Here is an 18,289-nt window from a genome sequence, read left to right as displayed (position 1 = left end):
TGAAACAGAATGACGTAAGAGAGTAGAGGTAAGGTGAAGAAAAAGGAGAACTCTTTAGATTCGATAAATCTAGGATAAATAATTCATGTGAAGGAGAGAAAAAGAAGAAAGGTTGAGGAGAAGTAGAGAAAACAAGACGGGCGTGGATGAAAGATGGGAGACCGAAAGAGAGAGAGAGGGGGGGGGGGAGAAAGAGAGAGAGAGAGAGAGAGAGAGGGAGGGAGAAAGGGAGAGAGAGAGAGCAGGAGCTAAGGAGAATCATCAAAACGATCGTGATGGTGCGATGGTAGGCTACAGGTCTACTATCCGCGACCCTGATCGGTGACCCTGGCGGTTTTTAGAAGCGCCTCGCTGTGATCAGCGCTAGATTGGCGGCCGACACGAGGGTGCTGACGTTGTTGCTCGTATTCGTGGCTCCCTGGCTGGCGGTGGGTCACTTCTTACTCTTCTTGGTGGGCGGCTCTTGCACGTCCTGCGAGTCTTCGGTGTCCTCGCTATCGGTTGGTCGTGGCGTGTTGTTGCTGTCGTCGTTCTCGTTCGTGGCGAGTGAGTCGTTCGTGTCTTCGCTGGCGACGGCCGCTGTAATCGGCGTTGCCGGTTTATCCATCGAGTCTTCGGTGAAGGACGTGGTCATGCTGTTCTCGTCGATGGCCGCCGGATCAATACTGGCTGGTTCCTTACCGTTCACTGCCACTTCCTGATTGCTGTCGTCCGACGGCTCTGTCGCCTCGCCGTTACTGGGCGGATGAGAGTTCCCGTTCTCCGTGGACCCCGGAATGCCGTCGAGCAGCTCTGGCTTCAACTCGGACGCCACATAGTGGGTCCACAGGGCGAGCTCCACCCTATGGGGGCTCCATGTTTTGCCGTTCGACACTGGAACAGAGGAAACGCAACGGAATGCTTTTAAACATTCGTCTCGATTATTCAAATAGCCCCAATCTCTTTTTTACATACTAGCCTTTGCATTTTTCTATTCGGACACATTCCGGTCAGTTGCAGACGGAAATAACATTTATTTTTATTTTAAACCAGGTATTATCAACCCCTGAGGGTCGATATAATATAATTAAATTAGGCTTTGGAGATATTGAAAATATGGATATCCCAGGATGGATTGTCACTCTATTTTCTACTCAAGCTGAAAACATCGACAGTCATTTGCAAGATGAAGTTATTGGATTATTAGTTGACTTTGAAGCAAAGATGCTTTTTAATAATTTATCTATGAGTAAATTTTGGACGAATATAAATATTACAAAAAAATATCCAAGGATTTGTAATGCAGCATTTCTCTTTTTTAATTGCAATCGCAAGCTCGTACATGGTTGAATCTATCTTCAGTCATGTTAATTATACTTTAATAGGGTTATTTAGGACTGAAACTAACAAATATCAAACCAAACATTGCTAATCTTGCCAGACGCCATCAAGCACATACTTCTCATTGATTTATATAAAAATTTGATTTTGTCGAAATAAAATAAATCATTTAAGAAACACATACGTTTCTTTTTCTTTTTTAACATTTTTTTATAGAGGGACGACTTTAGACGAAAAATGACGTGCTTCTAAGAAATTTATAACTTTCATCCAATATTTTCCAATGTTAGAGGGATTAGAATTGGAAAAATTTATATCGAAAACGATGAATAATTTTCCTAGACTTTTATCCGATACCAACAACGAAGACACTTACTTTGTTTGTTCAGCCTCTCGACGGTATTTTGAATGTGCTGAACAAAGTTAAGGTACTCCTTGGTTGTGTAATCGATGCCCTCGATTTCCGGTATTGCCATCAGGCATTCGTCCGCCATAAAGGGTGCGTTCTCCGGCGACGCGGCCGCCAATAGGGCCGACGCCATCGTGGTACCCACTCCTTTCAAATTCGAGAGGGCTGTAATCGCCTGTTCAAGGTTCGGGAGCTTTTTGAACGCCTTCCTCGTTTCCGCCATCACGGCGCGTGGTGTGTTCACTTTTACTAAATAGGACAACTGTGGATAGTACTTTCCGCGCTGTGGACAATCAACAAAAGCGCGCGTTTCAACAATCATGCCACCATCAATCTTAATACGTGTGTATCTCTATTAAAAAGAACAGATATTAACTCTCAATCGATCAAACTTTGTCACAATTTGTCAATCAAAGTCTGTTACAATTTTCAAAAAACATGTTGGTCACAATAGTTTTCTGTCGCACAATAGAACTGTAAATAGTTAGTATCAGTGACTAGACGTGAAATCACAATTTAATCAAAAGCTACAATTTAAAAATTAATTGCACTGGTGTCCGAGTGCAAGTTATTTATTACAATGCAAGTAAACCGTATATTACGGTTGGTATGAATGGTAAGAAATCAAAATCGTTCCAACGTCCAAATTTTCTTTCCTTATTCTACATCAAGTTATCTAACAACATTGTGCAAATTTTTGTTGTTCATTACGTATTTTTATTAAAACAAACCAAATTTTCTTTCGTCAGTCCATATTAAAACGCTAAAATACGCGTGAGCTATATAGAAAACGCAATAACGTAAGTTCACTCACTATTTGCTTCCATTTCATTGTTTGCACCAACTCCTCGTGATTAAGATGCGCATCCTTACCGCGTGATTTAATCTTCTTTGGAAGCTCGTTTTGATACCTGCGAACAGAAAACGTCGCCGGATGATCAACGGCGTACGATCGTGCATGATCCAACGAAGTGTGCAAGATCACGGTTAGGCGGATCCGATGACGTAACCAGCATCAGCGCGAGATACAGGAATCGTGCATAGGATGTACTGATTAAAAATGCAGCCGCAAAAAGTGCTTCTCTACCCACTGACGCTCACGTGGGCACGGCTGACACGCCGATGGAACGCGAGCCAAATCGAGGACACGTTCTCCGCGTTGGCTTTTTCGATATCCCGTGTCAAAATTTTTCCTACCCTATCAACTTCTTCTCTTTCCTCCTATCCTAACAACTTTTTCTACGCTTTAAAACGTTTGGTTATTTCTAGTTTGAGATTTAATCATGTAACTCTATTGAGACATAGTGACGTTAAAAATGTACTACCTTTTTTATACGTAAATACGTATCCTGGGGACATTTTTTCTGCCACCTGGAAATGTTATAAGTACTACTTGTATGAATGCTTAATTGTATTTTATATTATTTTATTCCTTTATTAATAAAAAGAAACTACTTTGTTCAATTTAAAAGAAATAAAATTTCTCTGCAACATGGATCTTCCTATTTTCTAAAGTTTTCTAAAGTATCTCAAACAGTTATTAGCCAGGGGTGAGCCACTAAAATGACTGTATTTATTAGTTAACTTTGCATTTCAGAAGAGATATAAATTGTACCATAAAAATCAATAAATATAAATTAAATAAAATAGTGGCAGTTTTATTCAATTTGTTTATGGTACTAATTTCACATCATGTATAGTTGCAAACAATCAGTTTAAGGAGACAAATGTACCCTATCGCACGTTTCTACAGTTCCTTTTTAAATTAGAAGTGAGATTCTCGGTTTAAGGTAGATTTTTCTGACTGAAAGCAAAAGAAAATAATACATTTTTTACACATTTAGTAATATTTATTGCGCGATATAATTTCCATTGTTACTCATAACCTTTTGCCAGCGTAATGGTAATTTGTGAATACCATTGTTGGAAAATGCTTTTTCTTTAAAGGCGAAAAACTCGAGTAGTGCTTGGCTGACATCTGTTTCAGTTTTGAATTTTTTTCCTCAAAAAATTTTGCAAGACGCGACAGAATTTTTATACGCTTCTGTAGCATTTTTTCTTCGTTAAAATTCGTACAAAATACAGTGTTGTAAATGATACTTTATCGGTAGTCATGTTTACAAGCTCGTGTCTCACTTGCTAATCATACAAGACATTTTTGTTTTAGCTAATTTAAAAGAGCACGTGTATAGATGCAAAGATAAAGAACATAGACAGCCATATATGTCTCAAGTGAGCTTGTGCATACGTATTGAAACTTTTAATGATATTATTGAACAGAATTTTCCGATAGACCTAATATGTGTGTATATAAGTTTGGTAATTATAGGTGAACAAATTTCAGAGAGAAACAGGAAACATAGCCATAGAGGGACGCGGACGTTGACTAGTATTTATCGCTAAATTCCATTCATGTATATGCAGTTTAGTATATACATAATTTACAATTTCATCACTTAAACACATGAAAATGATATATACGTTTAGTTATTGTAGGGAGTAAATTTTGGAGAGCATGAATATTGAGGTACGTTAACTAGTTTTTATTATCTAGTCTACTAAATTCTATTACATGTGTGTTGGCATGTTTTACCAGTATCAAATTGTATAACAGAATTACTAGAATGCCTTTAAATAAGTACACGCGTCATTTTGGCTTCTTAAACTGTTTGTTTCATTTTATGAAGATTGCATTATATTGTAATAGGATCTTTTTTCTTCTCTGAATTTATTTAAACATTTAAGATCACAGCGCAACACAAAAAAGCCACGAATATGAGCATAAATAGCTAATTTTTGTTGAAGTTAGACATCGCAGAACGATTACTGTTTAAACAAAGAATACCCACACGTTTGAATGTATAATGATTTTAAACATATTTTATATTAATATTAGTAAAAAATAGTGATACATTTCTAGTCTTGTCTTAATCAAGGGTAAACATTATCTACTTTTAATTAGTATACGAAGTCTTTAACATTATTTTAAAGTGAATACATTGCAATCTTTTCTGATCCAACAATTCTGTTGTCATTCTGCCAGCAACAAAATATACCACACACGTGCATCGTATAAAACGAACAGTTTACATCCGCGCTTTTTCTTTACCCTACGCTCTTTTTATTTTAACTTCAATCCTTAGATTCATCATGTTAGTTCAGTTCCATAAATTTGAATAAATTTAAACGTTAAACTTCAAAGCACGAAGTGATAAACCACTTTGAAAATTCATACGCGCAAGTTTGAGGATTCGAGAGCGAGAAGAAATACTGTTTCTATTTTTCTTCCCTCTTTAAGAATCTGTTCTTTATCTCTTTTTTTCTTTCTCGTTTAGTGGCAAACGTCTCGGTTCAGGTAGCGTCCCCCTTTCCTCCTCTCTTTCTTTGTCCCCATTATTCGGGTCATCGACACGAGACCAAGTTCTCTATCCTTCGGAGGCAAAAGGCTGCATCCGTGAACACGGCCACGCGACCCGTGAGTAGGACGGAGAGGGATGCACTCTCTCGCGTGGTTTTATTGTAGGCACTTTCGGAGGTCGCTGAGATCAGCTGTTTGGCTGAACAGCTAAACTTAGTTACGGATAGTTTGTATTTCATTCATATAACGCGACAGTTGGACGTTTGTTTCCTTCAAGTATAGACTACCGGCCGCATTCTGATTTCAAAGAAAGCGCGCGGAACTCGGAGGCACTGGTAATTACAGAGATTTGATGATTGACGGAAATATACGGTGGCTACTGTAACCATTGACAGTTTCACGCGTATACGATAAAACGCTCTTTGATTTAATTTCTATATATCAGTGTTCCTCAAACTTTTCTCATTGCGAAACACTTTTTAAGCCTGAAAATTTGTTAGAAATACTGGAGTAAATGAGCTTCTAGTTATAATTACTGATAATACAGATATATTAAACAAACGAAATAAAAGTTTATTTCCGCCTTTATGTTATGCCTATAAAAAGGACGGTTTGTCAGTTTTTAATAATAAATCAGACAATGTTTCGATGTTTTCTATGTCACTTTCAGAATTTTTCATGAGACATCTAGTGACCATTTGCGGAGCATCAATGTTCCTCAGAAACTCAATGTTCGGAATATTGTGCTATATGTATATCTTTAACACGTTCTGTGCTGTGTGGGCCGTATGCGCACCACGCTGAATTTTCTGTTCAAGCCATTTGACATTCTCATGGTAAAACGACGAATGCAAGAATAAATTTATTGCTTCGCTGTATTATGCATCTTAAACTCTACATCCTTTTCCTAAATATTATAGTCTTTATGCCATTGCAAAAATTGTGAAGTATACGCCAGAAACAAAACTATTTAATCGTAAAGCGTGGGGCGTGAAAATGTCCAAAAATCGGTTCTGCATGGAACGTATTTAATTTCTATGTTCCTTGGAGTTCCGCGTGCTTTCTTTTAAATCAGAACGCGGCCATTCGTCTGTACTTGGAGGAACCAAGCGTCCAACTATCGCGTTATATGAATGAAATACAACCTATCTAATAAGTATATTATACCAGGGGTTCTCAAACTGTGTGCAACGATACTTAATTTTCATTAAGATTTAGCAATTTAGCAGTAGAATCTGTTTTTATAATATAATAACAAATCTGGATATTCGAACCACTTTAAGAATAAATGAGTCGCAAAATTTTTTTAAACAAAGGTGTTGCAGCGAAAGAAGTTTGAGGATTGCTGTATTAGATAAAAAATGTAAACAAAAATCTGTTAATCGAGATTCTACTATACGTAGATTTAAGATAAGTAAGTAATGATGTGCCATTACAAATCTTCAAAAATGCACAATAATTATTATTTCCTCAATTTGTGTTTAATTGAAACTTTCTAATAATTATCAAGTGCTGAGTATTTATTATTCTTAATAAAAGATTGTTACTATTATTTTCATTTAATAAATGATTATTACTTTTCTTGCTCACTTCTTATTGTAAAATAAATTCTCAAATAAGCACATTAGATGAAAAATATAAAGAAATTTAATTACTTAATCTAGATTCCACTGTACACAGATCTATTTCATATATATGTGAATGTCAAAATATATGAGTATGCGTAATTAATGTGTCATTACTTTTTGCAGTCATTGTAATATTTCCAAATTACTTCCTTTCTTCTCCCTTTGGAATTTATGAATATTCACAGAATTAGAAATGACACAAATATTGTAAATACAGTAAAGCAAAATTTTATTCGCTAAAATCAAAAGCCAAATTATATGAATTACTTTCGTTAACCGCTGTGAGATGACTTCTAATATATTTGCACTGTAAGTGTAGACTAAGAGTAAGGAAATCATGATAAAAATAAAGGCGATTAGGATTTTTGGTTTGCGGTGAGACTCGTGACGACAATGAACAGTATTATCGTGGGGGGGGGGGGGGGGGGGGGTATATCACCAACGAAATCGTAGCAGTTAGTTCGTCTGGCAGCCAAAAGTAATTTTTCAAACGGGAGTTCAACTGCGGTTTCTGCGCACCTCCCTCCCTTCGTAATAACGCCAAGATAAGAATACAATGGATTCTTTTTCTGGCAAAATAAACCCTGCTCGATATCGCAATAATAATTCATCGAAACGCGCGGGAATAGGAACTCGCAGCAGGGATAGCAATAGGAATAGCAACAGTTCTATTTTGGGTTAAAACAAGTAACCATGAACGAGGACGAAAACAATTTTAAACAGAGCAAAAAAAAAAAAAAAATAAAAGCGGCATAATTGAGAACAAAAACAGAAGAAGCTACTCGAATAGCTGAAATGATGGAGGAAAAAGTGTACCTATCCTTGGAGAAAAAATTAAGGTGGTTTATTCTTACTAGATAAAAAAAGGTTTCCCATCGTTTTCTAAGAAAAAAATTACATATTGGATTGATCTTCTTCTGCTGGCTTCGACTGAAAGGATATAGACAGAGAAGCCCCAAAAACGAGCCCTGGTCACTTGATTCGCGTCGATCGTTGCATTATGCAGCATTAAATGCACGTGGCTCCTTCAGGCTTTAAGGATTCTTCGATCTCCCTTCACTTTGGATGAGAAAAGACTTAATTGACGAAATTCCAAAATAGGTATCTGTTTTGGCCGTTAATAATTAGCTTTAGTCGATCTCTAATCTAAATGAAACTTCAAGATCTTACATGCCCGTGATGTAATAACGAGTGAATTACTACGCATAAAAAAAAATGGGCTTTTTTCCGATACAAAATAGTGAAAAATTGTATTACATGGTAACTTTCTGGTTTCTCACTGTGATATACTCACTTAATTAATACACTGCTATCAACGTATACATCACGCATCATCTTTTTAAATCAAATTATACCTTCAAACGAGCAATGGATGATTATTATACAACTATTTAATCGCAGATATTATGTAAAAGTAGTTTTCAAGCTGATCGTTTATAAAAAAAATAAATCATTCGTTTCATTTGTACGTACTTATGTATTACATTAATGAATGTATAATAAGTGACTCAAAATTGAATTTCATTCACCTAAGCATTACCTACAATTATTTACAGTTAATAATCTCATCTTTCCAATCAAACTCCGTCTAAAAAAAATAAATGAAAAACGAACGCTGTTTAATAAGACAGAGAACGGTTCTTGAATTAAAATTCTTATTTTGTTTTACATCTTAACAAGTTGAGTTTTTTATGCATTTATGGTACACCGAAATACGCGAAGAGAAACAAAATATACATAACACAAAATACCGAAAATAAAGAAAAATAAAGTTAACTGTTGAAGTACTGCAATCTAAACGGCACAAGTCCCGTGGCACTGTTCAATGCCGATTGTCCCCCATAGAATATCCAAAAACAATTGGCCAGAGTGGCATAACGGTCCGTTTCTTTGGAACACTTCTTTTTGAGCCAACTCGGAACCTTTTCAAGACAGAGTTGTTCGCGCAACCATTTTGAGAGGCTCTCGCGCCACGCAACGCACTCCCAGCAAAAACAACCTTGACACAATCGCCGCACTTTAATGCTGCGCAGAGGATTGTGCCCCGCGAGAATTCTACAAGCCTTATTTTTCCACCTGGCTTTTACGATTCCCACCTCCTTCGCTATTTTCTCCTCTCCTGTAGCCGTAATCAGCGAATACGTCATCGGTTCGAAGAGAACCAGCCTGGAGCTTCATCGCCAGGATCGTCGACGGAATAAACGTTGTTCCGTTCAATTTTCGCGGTGTTTTGAAACGGTTCGTTGTCCAATCCATGGGCGTGCAGTTCGTTCCGTGTCTGACCATCGCTGGGAACACTTTCACGGGTTAACCCAACCTAATCCTTTGCCTTGTAACCACGAGGCATACTTGTGGCACGGATTACAGTTCAAATCGACTGCACCGACAGGAAGATATGTTTCAACGCGCGCATTGCATATTCTCCATATTTTAATATTTAACGGTTAATCAGCTGTAGAAGTAACCAACAGTAACCGCTTATCTTTGTTAATAATTAACATTGAATAATTTTTATGATGTTCAACTGACATTACCTAAGTGTTAAGCGAAATTGTAATATATTGCATGTTTTTTAAAATTGTGGAAGCAATTTATAGTTAATTTCATCCGTGGTTATAAGTTTACCAACAGTTCTGTTAATTTTTAACATACTTTTTTTTATATCACTATTAACAGTTTGGAATCTACAGGCGTCATATCACGCCTAGCATAATTTTTTATAGTGCCCAGTGAGCGTCATATGACGTTCTTTAGATTTAAAAATTAACGGAAAAAATAAGAATTAAACGATATTATTAGATGGATTATAGAAATCAATGATTAATTTTTTTTTTTAATTTTAAAACATGTGTCAAAATCCTTCAGGACACCCTACTCGGCTCTATTAAAATGATACGACAGAGTTCAAAGTGTTAATATCATCTAGGGCTGTGTTTCACAAACAATGATGAAATGGAGGTTGGAGTACAACGAAACATTGTCTGCTTTTATGCATTTTACGCAATTTAAAACAACTCTCGAAAGAAATTACAACTAAAAACCGAAATTTATTCTAGTATTCTTTAAACTATAACACAAACTACAAACTTAAAAAGTATTCCGTAATGAGAAAAGTTTAGGGAACACTGACCTAGGATAATTAAATTAAGAAGACGAACACTTATTGACCGATCGCATTATCAATTTATATATAAAACTAACATTAAGTGATTAAACAATGTACCTTTTGTTAAATAAAAAAATACCATACGAACGGAAGGCCGAGTACTGCTGTAATGTTAAACTCGCGTTGAAACAAGCTGTTCGAGCTGTCGAAACTTGTCCGTTCTCATGGTTCACGGTTGACGAAATTGACAGGCCCGCTGAAACCAGCTGAGATGACGAACGAAACACGAAGAGGACCGTGGAACGACAACGGCGCTGGCGACGATAGCCGATATTCGATTGCGCGCCGTTTGACCCAAATGTTTTCATCGCTTTAACGAACTTGTGAATCAGCGAAAATGTTTCCACGAACCGAAGCTTATGATGCCACTTAGCGGGAAGTCGGGTGGGCGAACGGGAAAATACAACCGGTGACCGTCGACTCGATCGTTTTGCATGCGTTTTCCTGCTTGATTCCCGAGAAGCGCACGTTTCTTTTCTTTCTACTTCCCTGCCTCGGCATCCCGTTCCCCCGATCTCTTCAAACGGCGAACCGGAAAAGCGTAATTTGACCATGGCAAAAACTTGCGGTCTTCGGACCCGCGGGAGCTGATTTTCGTCCCCGTATCTAGGTGCGAGATGTGCATTTTTGTATCACGATTTACTAAATAATATCTCCAAACGAAATATTGCAATAGGAAAATGTATTAGCGCAACAAAAACTTACTCCATTCAAGCATGTATGCAAGTAGATAGTAGAACAGATGTACATTAAGTACTTGTAAGTTAGCAAATATATATATATATATATATATATATATATATATATATTTCATTTACTTAATTAAATTAAAACAACAGAAATAAAAATGATTTTATTTAGAATTTTTTTTAAATCGACTACATTACGGTAAAAAAACTATGTCCCATATATGTGTATACAAATGATTAATTTTGCTTAAGAAAAGACATATTGTATATGTGTGTGGAAATGATTTATTTTCTTTAAGGAAAGACTTCACCGTGCTGCTGTTAGCATAACATAAACTTGATTTCAGTAAATATCAACTAGATAAATGGAGTGTTTCAACTAAAACAAATTATATTCGTTGTTCAGTTAAAAACAATTTACTGGTATTAAGAAAATAATTGCTCGAATCGAGTAAATTAATTTTTAAAACATTTTCAACATGTTCATTTGAATGAAAATAAATTTGTTTCCAACCTAAATATGAAAAAATAATCGACAGCCGCGATAAGAGAACGAGCACGAAAATTAATTATTCGAAAATAACGTTCAAAGAGGAAAATGTAACGCTGCATAAATATTTAACAATTATAGTTTATATAATTTTTATGAAAGAAAAAAATACAGAATATTTGACTGCAGAAAACATGAAGTTGATGCCAGCGAAGAATGAAACACTGAAGAGTTACTTTCACATAATTATTCCACAGAACGCCCTAATTTATGGGAATAATAGTTGTAAAACTGTTTCATTGTAAACGCTTTTTAAACCAAATATGTATATTAATAGAAAAACGACAATAATAATGTTTTCTCGATTGGGACATACGTAGAAGAAATAATATAATGTTGAATACTCAATAATAGTGAGTCATTGAAAAGTCTAAGTAGCATACTTTAAACGGAAAGCATTACAGGTGTGAAAATTAATGCAGCGTAATGATTTTTAATGGATTTTTAAATGTATTAAAATTGTAAAATATTGTAGCCTAACGCGTACATTGAATATTTTATATCTAATTAGAACTAATTTTAGAATTCATATCAACTATATACAAAACAGTTGACACAAAGATTAAAACGTCGTTTAACAATGTCTGTAGTATAAATCTGCTTAATCGCAAAGTACACAATTGAATGGAGAAATGTTCAACATCTGCATCGAGTAATGAACATGATAAAACAAATGAAATTTCAGTTTCATATTTTCCGAGGAATTTTTCCTAATTAAAAAATAATAAACGAACCACTTATTTATGCATGCAATAAGGTACATAAGGAGGAGATATTTGCATAAAGATTCGTAATTACTGAAATTATAATTTACCCGGTTGCAACAACACGAAACGATATGAATTATTTATTCGCTGTGTATCTCTGTCAAGAAGAAAAAAAAGGGATTTCAACGATCAATGGTTCACAGAAAAAATTACCATTGATCACACTTTGAGAACTTCAATATTTCCCCTCGAAACTTTCTTCTTATATGTTCCAAGTATTCGATTGTCTCTTATCATTTGTATCAATTTTATTCTAATGTAAAACACTTGGAAAAAGAAAAAAGAATTGAAGAACCTACGGACACGCGTTTGGTATTCAGTTTACAAGTCGTTGACAAAGAGTAGGTAGCAGCAATCCGTGTACAAATTTATCCTCTTAAGAAACTGTTTGCGGTATACTTTCATGCGATACTCGCGCGGTACAAAAGCGTATCAATGAAGGAAAGAGCCACTTTCAAGGTACAAGTGCCTTCGACTCGTATTGTCGAAGCTGTGTATCTACCACGAAGAACACGTGATATTATACAACTACTCCTTCTCGCGGTGTTAGGAAAACAAATAGTGGAAAGAGAAATAATCGTAGGACATACGAGGAACTGGTTGAAAAAGACCGTGAACTAAATAATGCAGACCACTTGTGTTTGTAATTTTAACACATAAAACAAAAAACTGGAACGCCTTGAAATTTGATAAATAAGTTGAGTGTAAAGGCCAAATGTGGATTCAAAAGCGACAATTTGAGATTGAACTTCAAAAGTAAGTTAATGAACTAGATTATACTGTATCATCCATTATTATGCAATTTTGTAGAAGTTTGTAAATTATAATATTAGAAGCACTTCACTATCATTTAAAAGCGTTCAGCATGTATCAAAAATACTGTAAATGTATAGTGATAGAAAATATAACGAAGCGATTAAGGTGATCGTTAAACTTGACAACGATTCGAAATATTACTAAATATAATTAAATATCGAAACAGTCCAAACACTAAAATTTCAGAACATATTGAGCCTTTGGCACTTATGAGATACTACGTCGCGTTAATTTCAAAATATCTCAGTTTGCACTTCTGCGATATAATAAAACAGTGGATAAATGGAAAATGAGTTAAGTCTTCCAAGAAATACGAGAGAGATAAACCACTTGTTTAAAAAGCTAAATGAATAATAATCAAATGGTGTGCACATAACGCAATTACAGTTTTTCATACCATAATTAAAAAATACGATTTTTATACCGTCATAAATTTTCATTTTACATAAAGCAGCAAAGAAAGTAAACACGAAAGAGACACAAAGGGAAAGAAACAAAAAATCTAATTCAGTAAAACATCTTTCAACGTTTCCTATTTTCCTTAATAAATTCTTTTTTTTTTGTTTATCAACTTAACCCACTTCCCCATTTCGCTGGAAATTCTCAGGTAACGTTCTACACGATATCCATCTTTTCGGTATTCAAATTGGTTTGCAGACTCGAATACACCTTGTAATGATGACAAGGCGTCGGTTGACGCCGCAGAAAACTAGCCTTGGCGTAAACAAGCTTTGCCGCGAATGAAAACAACGGTACTCCCCTCTTGCCAACCAGCCGGAAGAAGAAGCTGGCCAGCAACGTGTTTCCACTTCAAATTCGTTCACAAAGTGGCAATTTTTTAAGAAATGACACCTCTACAAAACGATACTCCTACGTGGCTACAACAAATACGATGACTCGCTAAAAATCTCTACGTTTCTTCAGCTAAATGCAACTCTTTGGATCCACTTCGATACATCAAGCATAGAAGATACGAAAAACTCTGATATACCTTTGAATCATACCATGGATAAGTCCCTAAAATTCCTTAATTCTAATCGTTTATTGTTTTTGGTCTAGAATATACATACGTCGATGAAATGCGACACGTCCTTTGCCCACAGAAAATTTAACAATTAAACGGTAGAAACCGCTACGATGGGAAGATAGACGAAAATTCTATTATTACTGTCCGATTCCGTTCATCATCCTCATCATTATCGTCGATAAGACTAAAAAAAGTCTGAACGTGGAATTTAACGAGCCTCGAACCTGCCTTTAATTAATTAAGCCAGACGTGACGCCAGTGGAATTGAAGCTCGAGTTGTGGAAACGTTGTCACGCGGACGTTCGTCAACGGAAACTATCCTGATTCAGGCATTCGCTTGAATTTCGACGAGTTTACCGACTTCTATACTTTAGTCAACAGAGAACCGGGTAAATTGAACTTTCATTAATAAATTCTAATTCTTACCATTATCGCGCTCCCAAATCTGCACTACTCTTTTTATAAACAAATTTTGTCACCTATAGCGCAATAAGGGAAAATTCATTTTATCTGTCTTGCTTCTCAGACTAAATGTTCAATATTTTTTAAAAATCTTTTGTAGGTACAATATATTCAGTAATAAACGTTTATTATGTCGCATAAAATGACTACAAAGGATATTGACGTCATTCGATATTTATGTATCAACTAATTCATTATGTCCTATCATCTATAATAGAATTTTTATTTGATTAGATTAATTAAACTTATTGTGGAAATGAAAAACAAATCTTGCTTTATATAAAAACGACGTTTGAAAAATATAAGGTGAAAAGTGAAAGTATTATTTTTTCAACATCATGATTGTATAAAGTATATAATTAAAAGTTTGTTCGATTCCACGTTAAGTTTGTTTAATTAACCATTGAATTACAATTTATTACATAAACTTGTGTTATTTATGATTTACCACAAACTCAACTTTTTGGAATAATCAAGCACCTAAAATAATTAATTACTACCACGAATTATCTTCTCTTGTTAATGTCGTACACAAAAAAGAAAACAATTACACGAAAGCATCATGTATAAATTTTTAACCCAAAATGAGTCACAATTTAATTCAATTTCGCAATGAAATCGCCTGTTTTCAAAAAAAGGACAACATAGATTATTTAACTGTTGAAAAAAAGAGGGTTTGCGAAAATAAGAGTGGAGAAAGGTTCGTTAAATAGTGTCCAAACGAGTCAAGGTAGTTGTGTGACGTCGTGAAAGCGACGCCGACGAGTCGGTTCTTTCACTGGCATCGTTGCCAGCGCGACGGTCACTCGAAAATCGGATATTACCGTAGGTGGAAGTCTAGAAAAACACTGAAAAGACACAGTGCAGCGGTCACTCGTGCGTCCAAATATATTTTCAGCAATTACCAAAAACACCGCGTTAGAAAGAACGGTGCGATTTGAAATGCCAGCACACAGTCACTACGGCAACGTCGGGGCTTCCTCGATGAGGTGGCACAATGTTCTCACGAAAATTCCTCGGTCAATATCATCGTGACGATAGGCAGTATTAAATGCGAAATTATCAATAACACTAATTGAAGAAAGTATAGTTAGCGAAGCGAGTAACCAACGAGAAGAGAAAAAGTGAGTTAATTGAATCACCACGTGACAACGCGAGTCCTCTCTACGGGGTACTTTAAAGACGAGCTCTACCGGGCAGATCTATTCGAAGCCGCCGCTCTCTACGATCGTCGTCGATCATGAGAATAGGAGAGAGTAAATATACTATCTGGAATTATACCTAGTCTCATAAGGGGGCTATACGGGTATGCACACAACATGCGATATGTGGTGGCAACTGACGCGCCACGGGTTCATTGTCCCATGTGTGTCCGTGGTAGAAGCCCCTCGTTGAAAAGGAGGGCCCGTGTATCGGGCGTAATATGTCGGCAAAATAACGGGCGATATAGCGAACTTACCAGTTATCCAATTTGATCAGCTCCTCGGGCTTTTTCGTCTTGTGATCAGCCTTCAGTCTGAGGGCCTGCGGATAAAGCTTCAGGACATGTTCGAACTGACTCGCTGTGCCCTCCGCGAAGAAAGTCGCTGTGTCTTTCACGGAAGCCATTGTGATAACTGAGCTTCGACGAACGGCCGTTGGGGCGCAGCACTAGCGCCTCCGTGCACTATACACGTCTTCGTCGCTCACCTTAAACAGCCTCACTCCTCTTTCTCCCTCTCCTTCCTCTTTTATCCTCGTCCGGTGGTGTCTCGCTTTCTTTCCTTCTCCCTCTCTCACTCCTCCGTGCACCCCTCTCCGCGCGTGCCTCGGGAGAGGACCGACCACGCGAGAAATCCTATTTTACCCTCTGACTCGTTCGAATTCTCTCGGTTTCACCGGCGGCGGTGATACGCGACACACGCGTGGGACGCGTTTCACGATCGGTGCACACACAGTTGATCCGCGAGAGGGGGGAATATCGTCGATAGCACGCGTGTAAACCAGGACTTCACTACCCAGTCTCGCTCTGTCTCGTTCTACCTCCTCTCGACTGTTCCTCGATTTCCACGAAAGATATTTCTTCACGCTTCGCGGGATTACGTTCTAGCTTGATATTAACCACGATATATCGTACGTAGAGCCGAAATGTTTACACGGAACGTGATGTTCTGCAGAGCTACGAGGTCTCGTGCGTACACTTTCGTAAGGGAAAATCACCGTAGTTACACGCCGAGAACTCGCCTTCGGACCTCGTTCGACTGTCCCGGGTGGGGAGCGCGACTCGACGTCGCCAATAGGGAGCAGCACTGCACGGCGTGTTTCTAACTTCTCTCCTCTCCCCTCGTTCCCGCTTCCAATGTATATATCCCACTCTCTTTCTCTCTCTCTCTCTCTCTTTCCCTCTCCCGTTACGTCCGTCCACCTCTTTCTGCCACCCTTATTATTTGTACCGAAAATTTCAACGGTTGCGTGCGGGTACGTACGCGCGAGGATCAACGATGCGGGATGACGAAGGGAATGATAGAATTAATGTCTAGAAAAGTAATATCGCGTCCCAACTTTTCTAAACTGAAGAAAAAGGGGAACGTGCAAAATACGCGGCAGTCGGAACGCAAAGAACCTCCTTTCTCCTCTCAAGCCTCTGTTGAGCACTCAAGAACACCCGTGTTTCTCTCCGCGCCAAATCCTTCCACCTTTTTCCCTCGCTCACTCAGAGAGCTCCGTACGAATGCATGCGGATTCCCCGCCGGATGTCCGCGAAGTATAGACTGCCTCCCCCACTTCTTCGTGTTCTCGTACACGCACGTATGCTCCGATCCAAGAAGGATCTCTCTTTCTCTCTCTATCTCTTTCTACTCCCCTCTTCCTATCCCCCTCTCACTCTCTTTCTCTCGCTCTCTTTCTCTCTTTCTCTCTCTCTACTTCGCTCTCGAAATACACACCGTTCTCGCGTACTTCGATCGTCCGCCGCGAGGCTATACACGCGCGTTCCGCAAGGGTACGTACCCCCTTTTTCGCTCTATTTACTCACGATCGTCTTTGATCCTCCCGTACGTCAGGACTCGCCGTACCGACTGTTCCCATGTATACGTTCATATATCTTCGTGCCGAGCAGGAAAACTTTACGCTGAAGCGTCGATAAAGTCTCGTTGACGGTCTCATCGACGACGATGGTGACGGTGATGACCAGAAGACGACAAGGACAGTGACGAACGATCGTCGTCTTTTTCCCCCGCGAGAAACGACCTCGGTTTAGTTCTATCACACGTCCGCCTTCGTACGAATCACCACGTTCGATGGCTGTGTACGCGCGCCTGTCTCTGCACGACTTCTCACCACTGTGTCTTTCTCTCTCTCTCTCTCTCTCTCTCTCTCTCTCTCTCTCTCTCTCTCTCTCTCTCTCTCTCCCTCTCTCTCTTTCTTCTTTTCTTTCTTTCTCTCGCTTTCTGTCTACTCGGATGAGCGCGTGTGAGTGCGCGCGCGCACTCACGACCGACCGACCGAGCGAGCGAAAGAGCGGGCAGAACGAAGCTCGAAGCCTTCACTCGAAAAACGGGAACACGAAGTGTAGTGCGCGCTTAGGCAAAGACCACGTATAGCCAATTGCTTGCTCTCTCTGTATGCTGACTGTAGTAAAACGGCCGGCCGACTGAGGGCAGCGCCTTCGCCAGCTTCTGCTCGCCCCGTTTTCCTCTTACCCCTCGGGACTCTACACTACCACCAAAACGTCCGACCCTATATCCCCTCTACTGGTAAACCCTACTGCTCTCACTCACTGTCTCCCCCTCCTTTTCTCCCTCGCCTCTATCTGTTCATTTGTCTCTGTCCCTCTTTTAGCCCTGATCTATCTTTCTTAATACGTAATACGAAAGAACGGAACAGCGGATTGCATTTTATATTTTACCGCATGGTGAAATTCGTTGGTTATTTCAACGATAAACTGTATTATTTCTCACGTGACCCCTCTTCGTTGACTCCCACGAGCGGCGGACGCGCTCGATACTTCCTCGTGAAGGCGCGTACCGTTCGCTCGATCGCGCTGGGTCGTCCGACTGGAAATCGATGCTAAAGCCGGGGTAGAGGCGCGCCAGTGGTGCCGTACCACGGCTGACACA

The 18,289-nt window shown here is 38.4% G+C and overlaps 2 protein-coding genes across 2 annotated transcripts; both read right to left on the bottom strand.

Moving 5' to 3' along the window:
• Nucleotides 1-348: 348 nt before the first annotated feature.
• Nucleotides 349-16,256, bottom strand: Amun (protein amun). Its single transcript, XM_076896285.1, has 4 exons — nt 15,652-16,256; nt 2,544-2,640; nt 1,697-2,012; nt 349-873 (listed from the first exon to the last, which is right to left on the bottom strand). Exons 1-4 carry the CDS (start codon nt 15,798-15,800, stop codon nt 434-436), a joined length of 1,002 nt encoding a protein of 333 aa, XP_076752400.1. The 5' UTR covers nt 15,801-16,256; the 3' UTR covers nt 349-433.
• A 786-nt stretch (nt 16,257-17,042) lies between these two features.
• Nucleotides 17,043-18,083, bottom strand: LOC143424857 (uncharacterized). The gene is made up of 5 exons (XM_076897215.1): nt 18,079-18,083; nt 17,951-18,004; nt 17,803-17,888; nt 17,629-17,751; nt 17,043-17,552 (listed from the first exon to the last, which is right to left on the bottom strand). The coding sequence occupies exons 1-5, from the start codon at nt 18,081-18,083 to the stop codon at nt 17,230-17,232; spliced, it is 591 nt and encodes a 196-aa protein (XP_076753330.1). The 3' UTR covers nt 17,043-17,229.
• Between the last annotated feature and the right edge of the window lie 206 nt (nt 18,084-18,289).

This window comes from Xylocopa sonorina, chromosome 6 (genome assembly GCF_050948175.1).
Source record: "Xylocopa sonorina isolate GNS202 chromosome 6, iyXylSono1_principal, whole genome shotgun sequence".
Taxonomy (NCBI): domain Eukaryota; kingdom Metazoa; phylum Arthropoda; class Insecta; order Hymenoptera; family Apidae; genus Xylocopa; species Xylocopa sonorina.
Note: the sequence above shows the minus strand (reverse complement) of the source record. Positions and strands in the feature narration are given on the sequence as shown.